This window comes from Canis lupus, chromosome 14 (genome assembly GCF_011100685.1).
Source record: "Canis lupus familiaris isolate Mischka breed German Shepherd chromosome 14, alternate assembly UU_Cfam_GSD_1.0, whole genome shotgun sequence".
Taxonomy (NCBI): domain Eukaryota; kingdom Metazoa; phylum Chordata; class Mammalia; order Carnivora; family Canidae; genus Canis; species Canis lupus.
The window spans coordinates 27230224-27245302 of NC_049235.1; the positions used below are offsets into that span (position 1 = coordinate 27230224).

The 15079-nt window shown below is 34.1% G+C and overlaps 1 protein-coding gene across 4 annotated transcripts in view; it reads right to left on the minus strand.

The window, feature by feature from the left end:
* The window catches only part of VWDE (von Willebrand factor D and EGF domains), a 97461-nt gene that overhangs the window by 68057 nt on the left and 14325 nt on the right, over window positions 1-15079 (minus strand). For all 4 annotated transcript variants that reach the window (XR_005369475.1, XM_038556956.1, XM_038556958.1 and 1 more), the window contains 4 exons: window positions 8454-8519; window positions 4845-5092; window positions 4103-4192; window positions 1992-2136 (listed from right to left, as the gene is read on the minus strand). Coding sequence is in view for 3 of the 4 variants with exons in the window: in XM_038556956.1 (XP_038412884.1) it covers window positions 1992-2136; window positions 4103-4192; window positions 4845-5092; window positions 8454-8519 (549 nt within the window). In the remaining variant the exon portion in view is untranslated. The remainder of the gene's footprint in view (window positions 1-1991; window positions 2137-4102; window positions 4193-4844; window positions 5093-8453; window positions 8520-15079) is intronic.

Below are 15079 nucleotides of genomic sequence, written 5' to 3' on the forward strand. Positions count from 1 at the left end.
CATCTAAACTCTTAGCCGGTTCCCTAAGGTAATTATGGAATATATCTGGCTTGGATATAGCCCCTGACATCATTTCCCTTGATCCACAGTGTGAGGGCCAAATACTGTTCTCTGTAAGCCTATAAAAATTAGCGCAGTCATTGTAGAAAATCACTAAGAGACACCAACTTGTTCTGTATGGAAGTAGATACACTTAAAAAAAGATAAAATGAGGCATATCCAGAATGAAATCCAGGAATTTTTCTCCAAAAAAAAGGGAAATTATTTTTAATTGAAAAATAATAGGAACATGCCAATTTCTAAAATGTAGAAAATATATTGCTTTCTTATTATAATATGCTTGTCTTGTTGAAAGAATTGAGAGCACAAAAATATAGTTTAAAGTAAACTTGCAGCTGAAGAAAATCTTCGTCTAACACAGGCCTGGAAAATATTGATAACATCATCCTCTTCCTATTTGCCCCTCATAAACTATAGTAAAATTTACAAAATATGTCTTTCACAGATAGTATGAAGTAGAATTATGTCAAGCAGTCTGATAGACGGTTTTACTGCATATTTCTGTGCTGAATTTCACAACACAGTGTTGTTCATGATGCTCCTGAAATCTAAATAGGTAGTGGGGTATTACCTCAGTCTCTGCTTATTGTCAATTCTCTTGGTATAGCCTCTCCTGATGCCTCTATTTCCATGTTCATCTCTTTTCTGAGTGCAACATTCATTCCCATTGGACTCTCCTAGCATTTTTATCTGTTTCTCTGGTTTAATTTGATATAACATAGACATGAAGACCTAGATACATTGTATTTGGTGTATTTACTACATAACAGTTTATGTCTTATGGTGAAAAACTGTATAAACAGAATCTCTCTTACAACTTATATTCTAATTTATGTATCTCTTACATGCTTTGGTCTCTGCATCTAAGTCTCAGGGGGAGAAATAAAACTCAATCAAGCCAATGACTGCTATATATGGTCTGTCCTCTCATAGTCTATCGTGTTCTATGGGAGAATTTCATCTCTATCTATAGGCTAGGACAGTGACATATATGCAGCCACGCATCATACAATCTATATAATTAGCAATTTAAATAGAATTTTAAAACAAAAGATCTCAAACACAGCTTATGTTAGAGAGAGGTTAGGAGATCCGTGTTGCCCAAGTTTGAACTTATGTTAGCATAACATATCATACCTCCCTAGTTAGGAGTATCTGGAAAAACTTAAAGGGCAGTTTGTCCCTCCAACTCAGAAAACAAAGCAAAGAAAAAAACATAAGTTGGAGGAGGAGAATGAGGAGGAAGAAGAGAAAGATGAGGAGGAGCTGCTCATTACTGTCTGTTTGATTTTTTTAATGTGAAGTTGCTGCCGTCGTGTGTGTGTGTGTGTGTGTGTTTGTGTGTGCGTGTACGCATGCATATAAAAATGTATGTGTGTGTGTATATGTGCATAGTCAGTTAATTAGTTTAAAAGCAAACCAAAAAACATTAACCAAACATTGAGAATTACTTTAAGGCAATAGATAGCACCTTTGCTTTCTAAGAGCATATATTTTAGGCAAATATGCTAAACACATAAAAAGACAATAAGGCTATGAATGAAAAACATCAAAATACTTATATTGAAGATTTAGTTCCATAAGAGCTCAAAGTCAATAAAAATTACTTCCGCCTTGATTAAAAAGGAGGGAAATTGGACCGGGCCATAAAAGATACATCAAGGGGAAAAGAAGGAATAAGAGAGCTAGCAGAGAGTTAATGTGTACTGAGTTTGTGGTCAAGCCCAGGAGGGATAAATGTGAATTGCAACATAGATTGTTTTGACAGTCATAAACATGGCCCAGTATTATTAACATGACTGAGCTGTAATTTGATGTAAACACACAACATAATGAATTATATGTGTACACTCCAGTGACTTTTTCTAGAAGAAAAAAAGCATTAATTATTATTTGAAATCTAATAAAAATAAGGGAATTTAGTATATTACCTTGCTCAACAGTTTTCAGTTTTAATGAGATTTTGCATTCCTGGTCAAGCTCATTGAATTCAGAACAAATGACAGGAACTGTGCTCTCTATCTTCAACTGATATTCTTTCCCATCTTCTGATATAGTGCTTAATTCAGGGTGTAACTGGTATAAGAAAATATGTAGAGCAGATATGTAGAAATAGAATTTATTCCAAAGACAAAAATTTGCAAGAGCAGTTTTCTCAACAGCTCATATTTTGCCAAATAAGCCTGGAATTTTTTTAATTAAATAAGATCAGTTAAAACCAAACCCTTAAAAACATTAGCAGCATGTAGAGTCACTGGACTGCTCTGAGTTAAGGCATAATCTGGTTCCCCAGCATGTTAGGCAGTCTGGTAGGAATCTGCCTTCGCGATTATGGTTCTGGGAATGGTTACTGGAGAATGGAGGAGACAAAGAAATGCCTACACTCTTTCATTTGTTTGTTACTGTTTACTGACTCACCAAGGTTACGAGTCTGTTTATTCTTAGGGATTAATATCATCCCTAACATAAGTTACAAATCTAAGGGTTTTTTCTTCAATTTTTTATTTAAATTCTAGTTAGTTAACACACAGTGCAATATTAGTTTCAGGGGTAGAATTTAGTGATTCATCACTTACACATAATACCCAGTGCTCATAAGTGCCCTCCTTAATACCCATCACCCATTTAACCTATCTCCTGCCCACCTCCCACTATCAAGTCTGTTTGTTCTCTATCATTAAGAGTCTCTTATGGGGATACCTGGGTGGCTCAGATGGTTAAGCATCTGCCTTCACCTCAGGTCATGATCCCAGGGTTCTGGGATCGAGTCCCACATTGGGCTCCCTACTCAGTGGGGCACCTGCTTCTCCCTCTCTCCTGCTCATGCTTTCTCTCTCTCTCTCTGTATCCCACAAAAATAAATAAATAAAAATCTTTTTAAAAAAGTCTCTTATTGGGATCCCTGGGTGGCGCAGCGATTTGGCGCCTGCCTTTGGCCCAGGGCGCGATCCTGGAGACCCGGGATCGAATCCCACATCAGGCTCCCGGTGCATGGAGCCTGCTTCTTCCTCTGCCTGTGTCTCTGCCTCATTCTCTCTCTCTCTCTCTCTCTCTCTGTGACTATCATAATAAATAAAAAAAAAAAAAAAAAAAAAAAAGTCTCTTATGGTTTGTCTCCCTCTTCTTTCTTCCCCTCCCTCCCATATGCTCATCTGTTTTGTTTCTTAAATTCCACATGAGTGAAAACATATGGTATCTGTCTTTCTCTGACTTATTTCGCTTAGCATAATGCATTCTAGGTTCATCCACATTGTTGCAAACAGAAAACTAAGTATTTTTGAATATATAAATCGAAATACTTTTGTCACCTCAAACATTTCAACCTTCAGCTTATTTCACAGCCTCTGTTTTCCTTATTTGGATTATGGAGTATTGAAATCTAAAACTGGTCCTATCCCAGTTCATAGATCAATCCTTTTTTGAGGCAGGAAGTTTTTACTCAGTCTTGATTCTTGTCTAGCTCTCAAAACAGATGCTTCTTAGCACCGCACTGTCTTCCTGTTAGCCTAATCAAAAACATTTTCTGGGGGCTGACCACTGTCCCTGAAACTGTCTGCTGAGTGTTCACCAGCGGAGATCCAAAGGTTCTGTGTTCCGACATCTGAGCTCTGCTCTCCTTCCACTGTGATTATGCTGTTCTGGCAACATGGTTGATCTTCTCACTCTTTTCCCTGGTTTCTATTGTGTATAATTGGACCTTTTTTAAAAAAAAATTAGGATTTTGAGGCTCTTGGTTCTCAATATTCAGTCTATGATGAGATCCTGAAACCAGGGATGCCTAGATAGCTCAGCAGTTAAGCGTCTGCCTTCAGCTCAGGATGTGATCCTCAGTTCAGGGATCAAGTCCCACATCAGGCTCCCTGTGAGAGCCTGCTGCTCCCTCTGCCTATGTCTCTACCTCTCTCTGTGTGTCTCTCATGAGTCAATAAATAAAATCTAAAAAAAAAAAAAAAAAAAAAAAGATCCTGGAACCAGCATCCACAGTATGGAAAACACAGTGATAGAGAAATAATCTTTCTGATCCATCCCTATGGCTACATACCTTAATGCCTGCAAAAAATTCTTGGCTTTCGATGGCTATACTTTGTACGTGTGGTTTCTCCAATAAAAAGATGGAAGCACTACAGAATATCTACAAATACAATTAACAAATAATCATTTAGTAGTAAAATTATGGAGAAAATATGTGTAAACTTATAATTAAGTACTTAACTTTTGGTAGTGCAAAAAAGAAAATAAGAAATTAAATGATGTTAAAACTTAATTGAAAATTGAGAAAAATTCCACCATTTAAAAGTATTAGCTATTCAAAGCCTCAACATAAATTAAAGAGCTATAGACTTTGTGTTTAAGATATATTTAAAAATATATAATAAGTGATACCATCATTAAAAAAATAAAAACATTTTTCTAGAATAAAAACATATCATTTTAAAACCAGAAAGAGGCATCAAGTTATAAAGGTTCATTGATAATACAGCAAACTGTAACAGTGGATATTCATACGTAGTCACTAAGATTACTGATCATGCAATAATCACTGGAGTTGGCACAATTGCAAAGGAAAAAAGAAAAAGAAAAACAATAGTGCTTTATATTTTGGGGACAAGAGTATTTTCAGGATATGTTATGTTAAGAAATCCATTTTGAAAATTAATACATTCATGACAAGAAAGAAAAGAAAAGAAAAGAGAAAAGAAAAGAAAAGAAAAGAAAAAAGAAAAGAAAAAGAAAAAAGAGAAGAAAAGAAAAGAAAAAGAAAACCCAATTGTTTGTGAACATACCCTATCTCCAAGTCTGAGATTTATGCCATCCAGTTCTAATAGAGAGGATGCCTGAACTGTGGCCTCTTGCTTCAGTTCCTCTTTGATTTCTTGAGAAGAAAGTCTAGACCAAGTTATGAGAAATCCCACTGAGGTGTTTGTAGGGTAAACATCAAAAGCACACCTACAGAAAAGCCTGGATCCAATCAGCTCCACCACAACTTCCGGCCTTCCTGGGGGTGGTGGTGGCAATGAAGCAGACAGCTGACCTGATGGGAGAAAATGAATGATCTGTAGTCAGGCATCTTAAAGAATGGAAACTGGCTTATGGGTAAAGCTCATGGAGACTGTAACTCGGGGATTTATATTACAAAAAGGAAAATAACATTTAGAGAAATAATTATTCTCTAGCAATCAGCAAAATAGCATGTTCTTATTTTGACCCATAATCACGGAAATACTGATGGCAGAGAAATTCATCAGCTCATCAAGTTTATATTAATGCATGTTGGATACATCTAGCCTTGAAGAGTCTAGCTCTTGAACACTAAAGTAATTTACCTCTTTTTAAGAAATTTCTGAAAGATTTTCCTAAAAGATGGAACAAACAAAATTAAGATTTTTTACATTATAATTTCTTGCTTAAAAATTATAATGTAAATTCAAATGACTTACTATTTACTGTTATCATTTACTCTTACAACTCAACACATCATTACTCTGGATTGAAAGAGCTGCTCATTATGAGAGTGATTATACTGTTCAGTGAAATACATTTAATGTTAAAAAATAGTCTTATTCTTTTCATTTTTCTGATATTAAAAATGTTTGAAATTTTCTCTAGAAACAGGAAGATTTCACAATTTTTATCTCTGGTCACTTGCAAGATTAATTTGGGGATCTAAATGTTTTGATTTGTTTTGTTTTAGAAAAGAAAAAAATAAGTGATAAATTTTACAAGATTTAAAACATATGTGCTAAAATGTACAAATATTCTTCTGTGAAATAGGTGGTAACTTTACAAGAATTGCAAAGTTAAAAGTTTAGCCCCATCATATAGATTTTTGGAAACTCTGAGGGACTTTAACCTAAATGTATGGGAGAAAACCTAATGTATTTTGAGATATTTTAAAGTGCTATTTTGTTAGATATCTAGTTACAAAATCTCAATAACAAATGAATTTTTTCAAATTTATCAAAGTAGTAAATATTTTGCTAAACACCAAATCATTATGTTCAGATTTGAAATAATAGGCTACCCTTTACTACATTGATTTTTTTTTAAAGGTCCATTTATTTATTCATGAGAGACACTGACTGAGAGAGAGAGGCAGAGACACAGGCAGAGGGAGAAGCAGACTCCTCCCAGGGAGCCCGATGTGGGACTCGAACCTGAGGCCCAAGATCACAACCTGAGCCAAAGGCAGGCACCCAACTGCTGAGCCACTCAGGCGTCCCTAGTACATTGATTTTTTAAAAATTATATATCCAAGGGAAAATTCCCTCTTAAATAAATTAGGAAAAAGAAGATGAACTTTTATCTAAACAGGGAAGAACTATCTGTGGAAATGATGGTTAAGAGTTAGAGATGATAAATAACTGAAAAGAAAATAATTCATGAAAATTAAAATTTTTGCATCAATATTTTATTTGTTTTTTAAAGATTTATTTATTCATGAGAGATGCAGAGACACAGGCAGAGGGAGAAACAGGCTCCCCGGAGGGAGCCTGATGTGGGACTCGATCCCAGAACCAGGATCAAGCCATGAGCCAAAGGCAGATGCTCAATCGCTGAACCAGCCAGCCGTCCCTGAATCAGTATTTTAAATGGCATCAACTCTGGGTAAACAGATCATTACAGCAATGTAGATCAAAGAAACTTTGTCAACATATACTTAAAAGGAACGGTTTCAAAAACGGAGATAAATGATCTCTGCTTCATAAGCATAATTATTATCCCTTTGTCAATTCCAATATTAAGAGTTGCTAAATATGTTAACATATTCTCTATTTTATCCTGAAGCTGTTGACTTTTTTTTTAAGATTTATTTATTTATTCATGAGAGACACAGAGAGAGAAAGAGGCAGAGACATAGGCAGAAGGAGAAGCAGGCTCCATGCAGGGAGCTGGATGTGGGACTCGATCCGGGCACTCCAGGATCACACCCTGAGCCAAAGGCAGACGCTCCACCACTGAGCCACCCAGGTGACCTGAAGCTGTTGACTTTTGACTAAATATTTCCATTCAAGTGTCACCTCCCCAAATTGTGTATGGTTTTGTATAGCATTTTTTCCAATTAATTGCATAAACATTCTGAATAACATAAGTAGCTTAAATTTATTACTTATTCAGAAGAGAAAGTGATTTTACTATAATATATGTGTATGAGAAAGAAAATCCAAACCTATTATGCAGAACAGCCAAGAAATTATACTTTATGGTTAATGTCCACTATATTAGGGATATTATTTTATTCTCTTAAAATCTTAAATCACAGGATTTATATAACGGATACTTTCAAATAAAATAACAGCTTGTTTAAAGAACACGAGAAAAATGAGAAGGCAAATCCATTTACAACTGGAATAGAATATAGGAAACAAGTGATTTGTTTTGACCACTGCTATAAGAGTACTTTTCAAGGCAAAGCATATTAATTTTTAGAACTGGTATCTAAATATTATGTGATATATCCTGATCTGTTTTATATCATTATGGTTTATTTCACCATTAAAACACCTTCATTAATTATATGTCAACAATCCCTTATTCATTTAGAATATCTTCCTATTACCATCAATATATCTGATTCCACCAAAAAGCTAATGTTTCAATAAAAATTTTTAATTTCTTTTCATCCTTTAAGTAGACATCATAAATTTTATTAGACAATCTATTTAGAGTGATTTATTTTAAGAAATATTGAGTAGTGAGTCTTTATTTTGGAAATAACTTAAAAATTTAAGTTAGAAAATAAAAAAAATAGAGAGATTGAGAGGAGGAGAAAAACAGTATCATTAACATCTTTGGTGGTTATCTTTCAAGAATTATTTGGTACAAATGTAATAATTCACAGAAAACAAAAATGGGATTGTGCTGTGTAATCTAATTTCTTACCCACAATATGCTATAATAATTACTAATGTCAAAGAATGTATTCCTGAATTTTAATATTGTTTAAAGAATATTTTATTATAATGGGTACATCAAAAATATTGAATTATCAACAGTTATTGGATATCTGCAATTTATTTTTTTCATGTTATTAGAAAATACTGTTTGAAACATTCTACTTATATACTTTAAATATTTCTCTAAGCTAGATTTTTGAAAATGGAATTGTTACAAATACACATGAATTTTTAAGATTAAAATAAATTGCCAAATTTCCTTGTAAAAAAGATGCTACCAACATACATACATGTCTTCAGGGTATGGAAATGCTCAACTCTGTATATTTGCCAATTCCAGTATTATTCCTTAAAGGCATGATAAAGTGATTTTCATTTTTGATAGCCACTAGAATGAGGCATTGTCAAACAGTATAATTAACACCTAAGTTATAGAACATAAAAACCCACTGAAATTATTAATTTATAATACATTATTAAAAATAACGTGATACTTACGAACACAGTTACCTCCAATTTCAATTTCATCAGGGTCACATGGGTATAATTTTGCATCAGAAATAGCTGCAGAAGGTTAAGGTTTGGGTACTTATTCAATTGAGCGTAAAGATATAAATACATACATAAATATCTGAAATAACATTTCTTTGGAGAAGTATGTTTTATTTTTATTTTTTTTTGAGAAGTATGTTTTAATGAAGACTAAGACTTCTCATTTTTTTAATAATAATTTTTTCCCTTTTCAGGATGAGATCAAGTGGAGATAATCTGGAATCCCATTTTAAAACAATAGCTTTCATATCTTGTTTTCTTTTCTTTCTTTATTTTAAAGATTTTATTTATTTGAGAGACAGAGAGAATGAGTGGTGGGGAGCAGCAGAGGGAGAGGGAGAAGCAGACTCCCCACTGATCAGGAAGCCTGACAGGGGTTTGTTCCCAGGGCCCAGAGACCATGACCTAAGCTGAAGGCAGATGCTCAACCAACTGAACCAACCAGGCATCCCATATCTTGTTTTCTAAATTTTAGTCTACATTATTAAGTAATGAAACAATTTCCGTAAATTTATACAACAGTTGGTTTGAACCACTTCCATGGACCTTGCCTCGCCTCTAATCATGTGCAGGATCACAGAAATGAGTCAACAACTGTCATGGCAATAACTATAACTCAATGCCACAGCTCAGTTAATTGGAACAAGGGTAACTACCTGAACAAAGATAGGCTCATCACATTGCCTTTTGGAAGAATTTAGAATTTAAACTGAGAGATAGAACTTGAAATCTGAGTCAGGTCAATGATGGAATGTCTATAGATTTCTGCCAACATCATGGGAGCTGCTTTATGGCTCATACCTTCTGAGGCCTTCCTATGTAACTCTTCCTCAGATTCAATAACATTTCCTAAAATCTCTACAGTTCATCATTTTTATTTTTTTATTTATTTTTATTTTTTTTTAATTTTTTATTGGTGTTCAATTTACTAACATACAGAATAACCCCCAGTGCCCGTCACCCATTAACCCCCACCCCCCGCCCTCCTCCCCTTCTACCACCCTTAGTTCGTTTCCCAGAGTTAGCAGTCTTTACGTTCTGTCTCCCTTTCTGATATTTCCCACCCATTTCTTCTCCCTTCCCTTATATTCCCTTTCACTATTATTTATATTCCCCAAATGAATGAGAACATATAATGTTTGTCCTTCTCCGACTGACTTACTTCACTCAGCATAATACCCTCCAGTTCCATCCACGTTGAAGCAAATGGTGGGTATTTGTCGTTTCTAATGGCTGAGTAATATTCCATTGTATACATAAACCACATCTTCTTTATCCACTCATCTTTCGATGGACACCGAGGCTCCTTCCACAGTTTGGCTATTGTGGACATTGCTGCTAGAAACATCGGGGTGCAGGTGTCCCGGCGTTTCATTGCATCTGTATCTTTGGGGTAAATCCCCAATAGTGCAATTGCTGGGTCGTAGGGCAGGATCTATTTTTAACTCTTTGAGGAACCTCCACACAGTTTTCCAGAGTGGCTGCACCAGTTCACATTCCCACCAACAGTTCATCATTTTTAAACATTGTTTTTATTTGTTTTCTAGTATTTGCAACTCTAATAACCATTGTGAGTCACTTTTTCATTTGCATTTTTATCATTTTATTTGTATATGGAAATCTAATTTATTGAAACCACTGTCCTTTTTCTAAAGAATTGACTGTGTTCCTGGGTTGAAATCAGTTAATTATATGTTAATTTATTTCTGACTTCTCCATTCTTTTTCCACTGATCTGTCTATCTTGATGGAAATATAACGCTCTGTAGATCATTGCTACTTTAGAATAAGTCTAAAAGTTAGTATAAATTGTCCAATTCTTTCCCTTATCAATATAGTTTTGAGTATTGTAGGTATTTTATATTTCCATATAAATTTTAGGATAAATTTATCAATTTCCACAAAAAAGCTTGCTGAGTTATTGACTAGGATTGTTTTAGAGCTTTAAATTATTCTGAGGAGAACTGATTTCTTAATATTGAATCTTTGTTCCATAAACATGGTTTATTTCTCCATTATTTTAAGTTTTCCAATTTATCTTAGCAAAGTTTTACTATTCTCACTTTATAGGCCTTATACAACTTTCTCCATATTTATTCCTAAATATTTCATATTCTTGGTACTATAATTGGTATTTTTAGATGAAATTTCTCTAGTATATAAATACAAGTGTCTTTTAATATGTTGGTCTTTCTTCTTTCAGCATCGCTGCTTGCTAGCTCCAGGAGCTATTTTATAGATTCAACTAGACTTCTAAATAGATGATATCATCTATATTTATATTCATGAAGGACATTTTTTCATAGTTTTCTTATAAAGTCTGTGTCTGCTTTTAGTTTCAGATTAATGCTGGCCTTACAGAAGTTTTGTAGTTCCTACTATTCATTTTTCTGGACAAGTTGTGTAAAATTGGTATTATTTCTTCCTTTATTATTTGGAAGAATTCCCAAACCATCTGGGCCAGGGATTTCCTTTTGTTTTGTTTTGTCTATGGAATAGATTTTACCTAGAAATACAATTTTTTAAATAAATATAGGACTACTGAAATTATCTTTTTGAGTGAGCTCTATCTGTGTATTTCAAGAAATTTGTCTTAATTTCGATTTTCAAAAGTATTGGGAATTCTTCATAATAATTCTTTATTCTTTTAATATCTGTAGGGTTTGTATTTGTATAAACCTCTCATTCCTGATACTAGAAATTTATCTTTCTGTACTGACTGAATTGGCTAGAGAATTACTAATTTTATTGAATTTCTCAAAGAACTAGCTTTTGATTTTAAGTTTTTTGTTTTGTATATTGTTTCATTGATTTTCATTCTGATCATTATTTCCTTTCTGCTTATTTTGGGTCTCCTTTGTGCTGCTGCTTCTAGTTTCTTCACATATCAGCTGAGGGTTTTTTTTGTTTTGTTTTTGGTAAAGTTTCTTGTTTTCACAGTATATTTAATGGGTTTTTCTTTTTACTAACATCAAACTTTTTCTAATATTTTAATTTCCTTAATTTATGGCCTGGACTATAATCTATCTTGGTAAATGTTTCCTGTGCACTTGTAAAGAATGTGGGTTGTTCAATCATTTGTGGAATCTTCTCTGTTATTTATTTATTTATTATTTATTTATTTATAAGAGCTGTGATTTATAGCTTTATTATAAAATGGTAATTTATTTTAACAAATGTCTTTAGATCTGTTTATATACTATAACGTGAGTTTCATATCTCATAGGGATTATTTGATTTAATTTTTGTAAGCATCTTATCCCTGAGGAATTATATTTTTTTAATAATAAATTCATTTTTTATTGGTGTTCAATTTGCCAACATACAGAATAACACCCAGTGCTCATCCCCTCAGGTGCCCCCCTCAGTGCCCGCCAACCAGTCACCCCCACCCCCCGCCCTCCTCCCCTTCCACCACCCCTAGTTCGTTTCCCAGAGTTAGGAGTCTTCATGTTCTGTCTCCCTTTCTGATATTTCCCACACATTTCTTCTCCCTTCCCTTATATTCCCTTTCACTATTATTTATATTCCCCAAATGAATGAGAACATATAATGTTTGTCCTTCTCCGATTGACTTATTTCACTCAGCATAATACCCTCCAGTTCCATCCACGTTGAAGCAAATGGTGGGTATTTGTCATTTCTAATAGCTGAGGAATATTCCATTGTATACATAGACCACATCTTCTTTATCCATTCATCTTTCGATGGACACCGAGGCTCCTTCCACAGTTTGGCTATCGTGGCCATTGCTGCCAGAAACATCGGGGTGCAGGTGTCCCGGCGTTTCATTGCATCTGAATCTTTGGGGTAAATCCCCAGCAGTGCAATTGCTGGGTCGTAGGGCAGATCTATTTTTAACTCTTTGAGGAACCTCCACACTCTGTCATTTAGATCAAGTTGGTTGATAGAGTTTTTCTAGTCTCCTCCATTATTTTGTTGTTGTGTCTATGTGCTTAATTATCAACATGAGCTATAGATTTGTCTATTTCTTGTTGAAGTTCTGTAAGTTTTGCTTTATGTATTTTGAATTCCATTATTAGGTACATAAAGATTTAGAACTGTTTTGTCCTGTTGTTCAATTGACCCTTTTGTCTTTAGGAAATGACCTTTTTTTATAGGTAGTATTCTTTGCTCAATAATTTACTTTCTTTAATATTAAAATCACCTCTCTAGACTTCTTGTGATTTGTGATACCTAAGTATATATTTTTCTATCTTTATGTTTTCAACCCCATTTTTCTTTATATTTAAAATAGGGTTTTCTGGGCAGCCTTTAGTTGAGCATGCTTTTATTATCCAATCTGGATAACATTTCTGGAATGGAAATTTCTGACTTTCAATTGGGGTTTTTAGATAATATATATTTAATATAATTATTGATACTATAGGGTTTAAACTTACCATGTTGCTCTTTCCTATATGTCCTATTAGCACTTTTCACCTTTTTCTGCATCTTTAAATAAATGTGTAACTTGTGCATCTTATCTCTTATATTGGCTATTAGCTATTATACACACAGACACACATATACATTTTCTAGTGGGTCCTGTAGGATATATAATATCTGCCCTCAAATTCTCATAGCCTACTTTCAAATGATGTAATGCCTCTTCAGGTGTAGCATTAGCATCTAAGTACCTTGCTAAGTAAAAATATGGAAAATGTGAAAAATATTTTTCCAGTGAATTCTTCTTAAATGACAGATTTATATGTCATTTTTGTTTGAATGGCATTGACTGTAAGTATAAGAAATTAACATTTCTTTTATTTGGCTTCTAGAAAATACAGATAAATTGTGTAAAAATTATATATAAATTATTTTTTAAAATCCTCATAACTATGAGGATATATTATTAAATTGGAAACATCTTTATTTTTTTCTGTTTTGATTATTTTAAGCTAAATATGACTAATTGTTGATATCTGATAGCCTATTAGTTGAAAGCAGAAGTATGTTCAGGTAAAAACAGTACATTTTACAGACTGCCTCTGAGGACAGAGATAAGCTAAAGAATTCTTCTGAAGTAGCTATGATAAGTCTTCCAAATAAGCTCCTTAAAGGGGGATAAGTTTCAGTTAGCAAACACCTTCTTTGTGCCCCTAGGGCTTCTGCTTTTCTCCTGTCTAAAATGCACATAAAGGGTTAAAACTGGAGCTTCATCTCATCACTGTGAAGGAAAAGCAAAAGCCTAGAAACTCAGAGAGACCTCCACCTGACATTGTAAAGTGGCCAAATCACCATCACCAGGGAACATCTGCTTCAGATTCTTAGTAAGCAAGAAAAAGAGACACTTAAGTGGATTAAGTGACTCATTTTTGTCTGCTATCTATGAAGTCTAATTCAAGTCTAAAGAGTATTTCAAAGTAAGCTTTTATTGGCACATCAGAGAGGATAATTCATGTGTTTATCTGATTAATAACTAACACACAGAGTAAAAATAACTATCTTCTCTCCAAAATTCTCTTGACTTAAAACCAGTAGGAGGACTTGAACATGGAAAATAAGAGAAATAATCCAGAATATTCAAGCTTAAGGAACTGAATGGGTGGAAATGGCATAAACGAGAAATTTTTTTTAAGTTTTAAAGGCTTGTCATAAAAATGCAAATTTTATGTACTGTTTTTAAATTCAATGTAATCTCTTTCTGTTGAGGTGATTGTCTTTATTTATTTGGTGTTAAAGTTTTATTTTCATCTTTAATAGTAATCAATATTTCTTAAAATAATGTAGGCATATTTTGGGTTTTTTTTCCCCATTGCAACACCTACACCATTTTCCACACATACTTGGTAATATTATTTGAGATTTTATAAAAATTATTTTTAATGACCAGAATTTTGAAAAATACACAAAGAGACATTTTTCAAAATCTCTCATCTTGGCCACTCAATGAAGCTGAAGCATCTCCCTGGATTTTCTCCTTCCCAGTGAATAACACTAGCTGTATTAACTGAGCAGATGTTGTCCGTCCTTACTGAATATATTGCTTTCCGCCAGTTTTAACTGGCTAGCAGCCCTTTGAGAAATGTGAAGATTTACTGGCTATGGCTCTTAGGATAATTCTCCTAAGACTTCTCAAAGCACAGAGAATAAAATGAAGAGCTCCCTAAATATCAGGCCTTGCTGCCTTTCCAAACCCATGGCTTGTTACGCTCCTCACTCTTGGCAATCCAATATCTTGCTCCAATGTCTTACGGGGCTTCACTCCTGAAGCAACACCACACTCACTGCCTTAAGGCCTTTCACATGCTGTTGTCTGGAAGGTTCTTCCCCACACTCTTCTCTTTCTCTGACCCAGGACCATTTAGCCTCAAACTCTGTCAATGCCCTGCTCTCAGAAGAGGCTTTCTCAGGTGGCACCTCATTGTAAATGTCACCCTCCCTCCTCTCCGGTGTTCTCAGCTACAACTTTTAATCTCCTCATTCATGCCATTCACTGCAATTTGGGGTTCCATGTATGCTCTTTAACATCGTTGTGCCATATCTGTTATTTGGGTTTTTTAATTTGGAAAGTCTAACAACCTCAAATGAAAATGTTTGTAGGTATTACTCATACAATTATTATTGTTT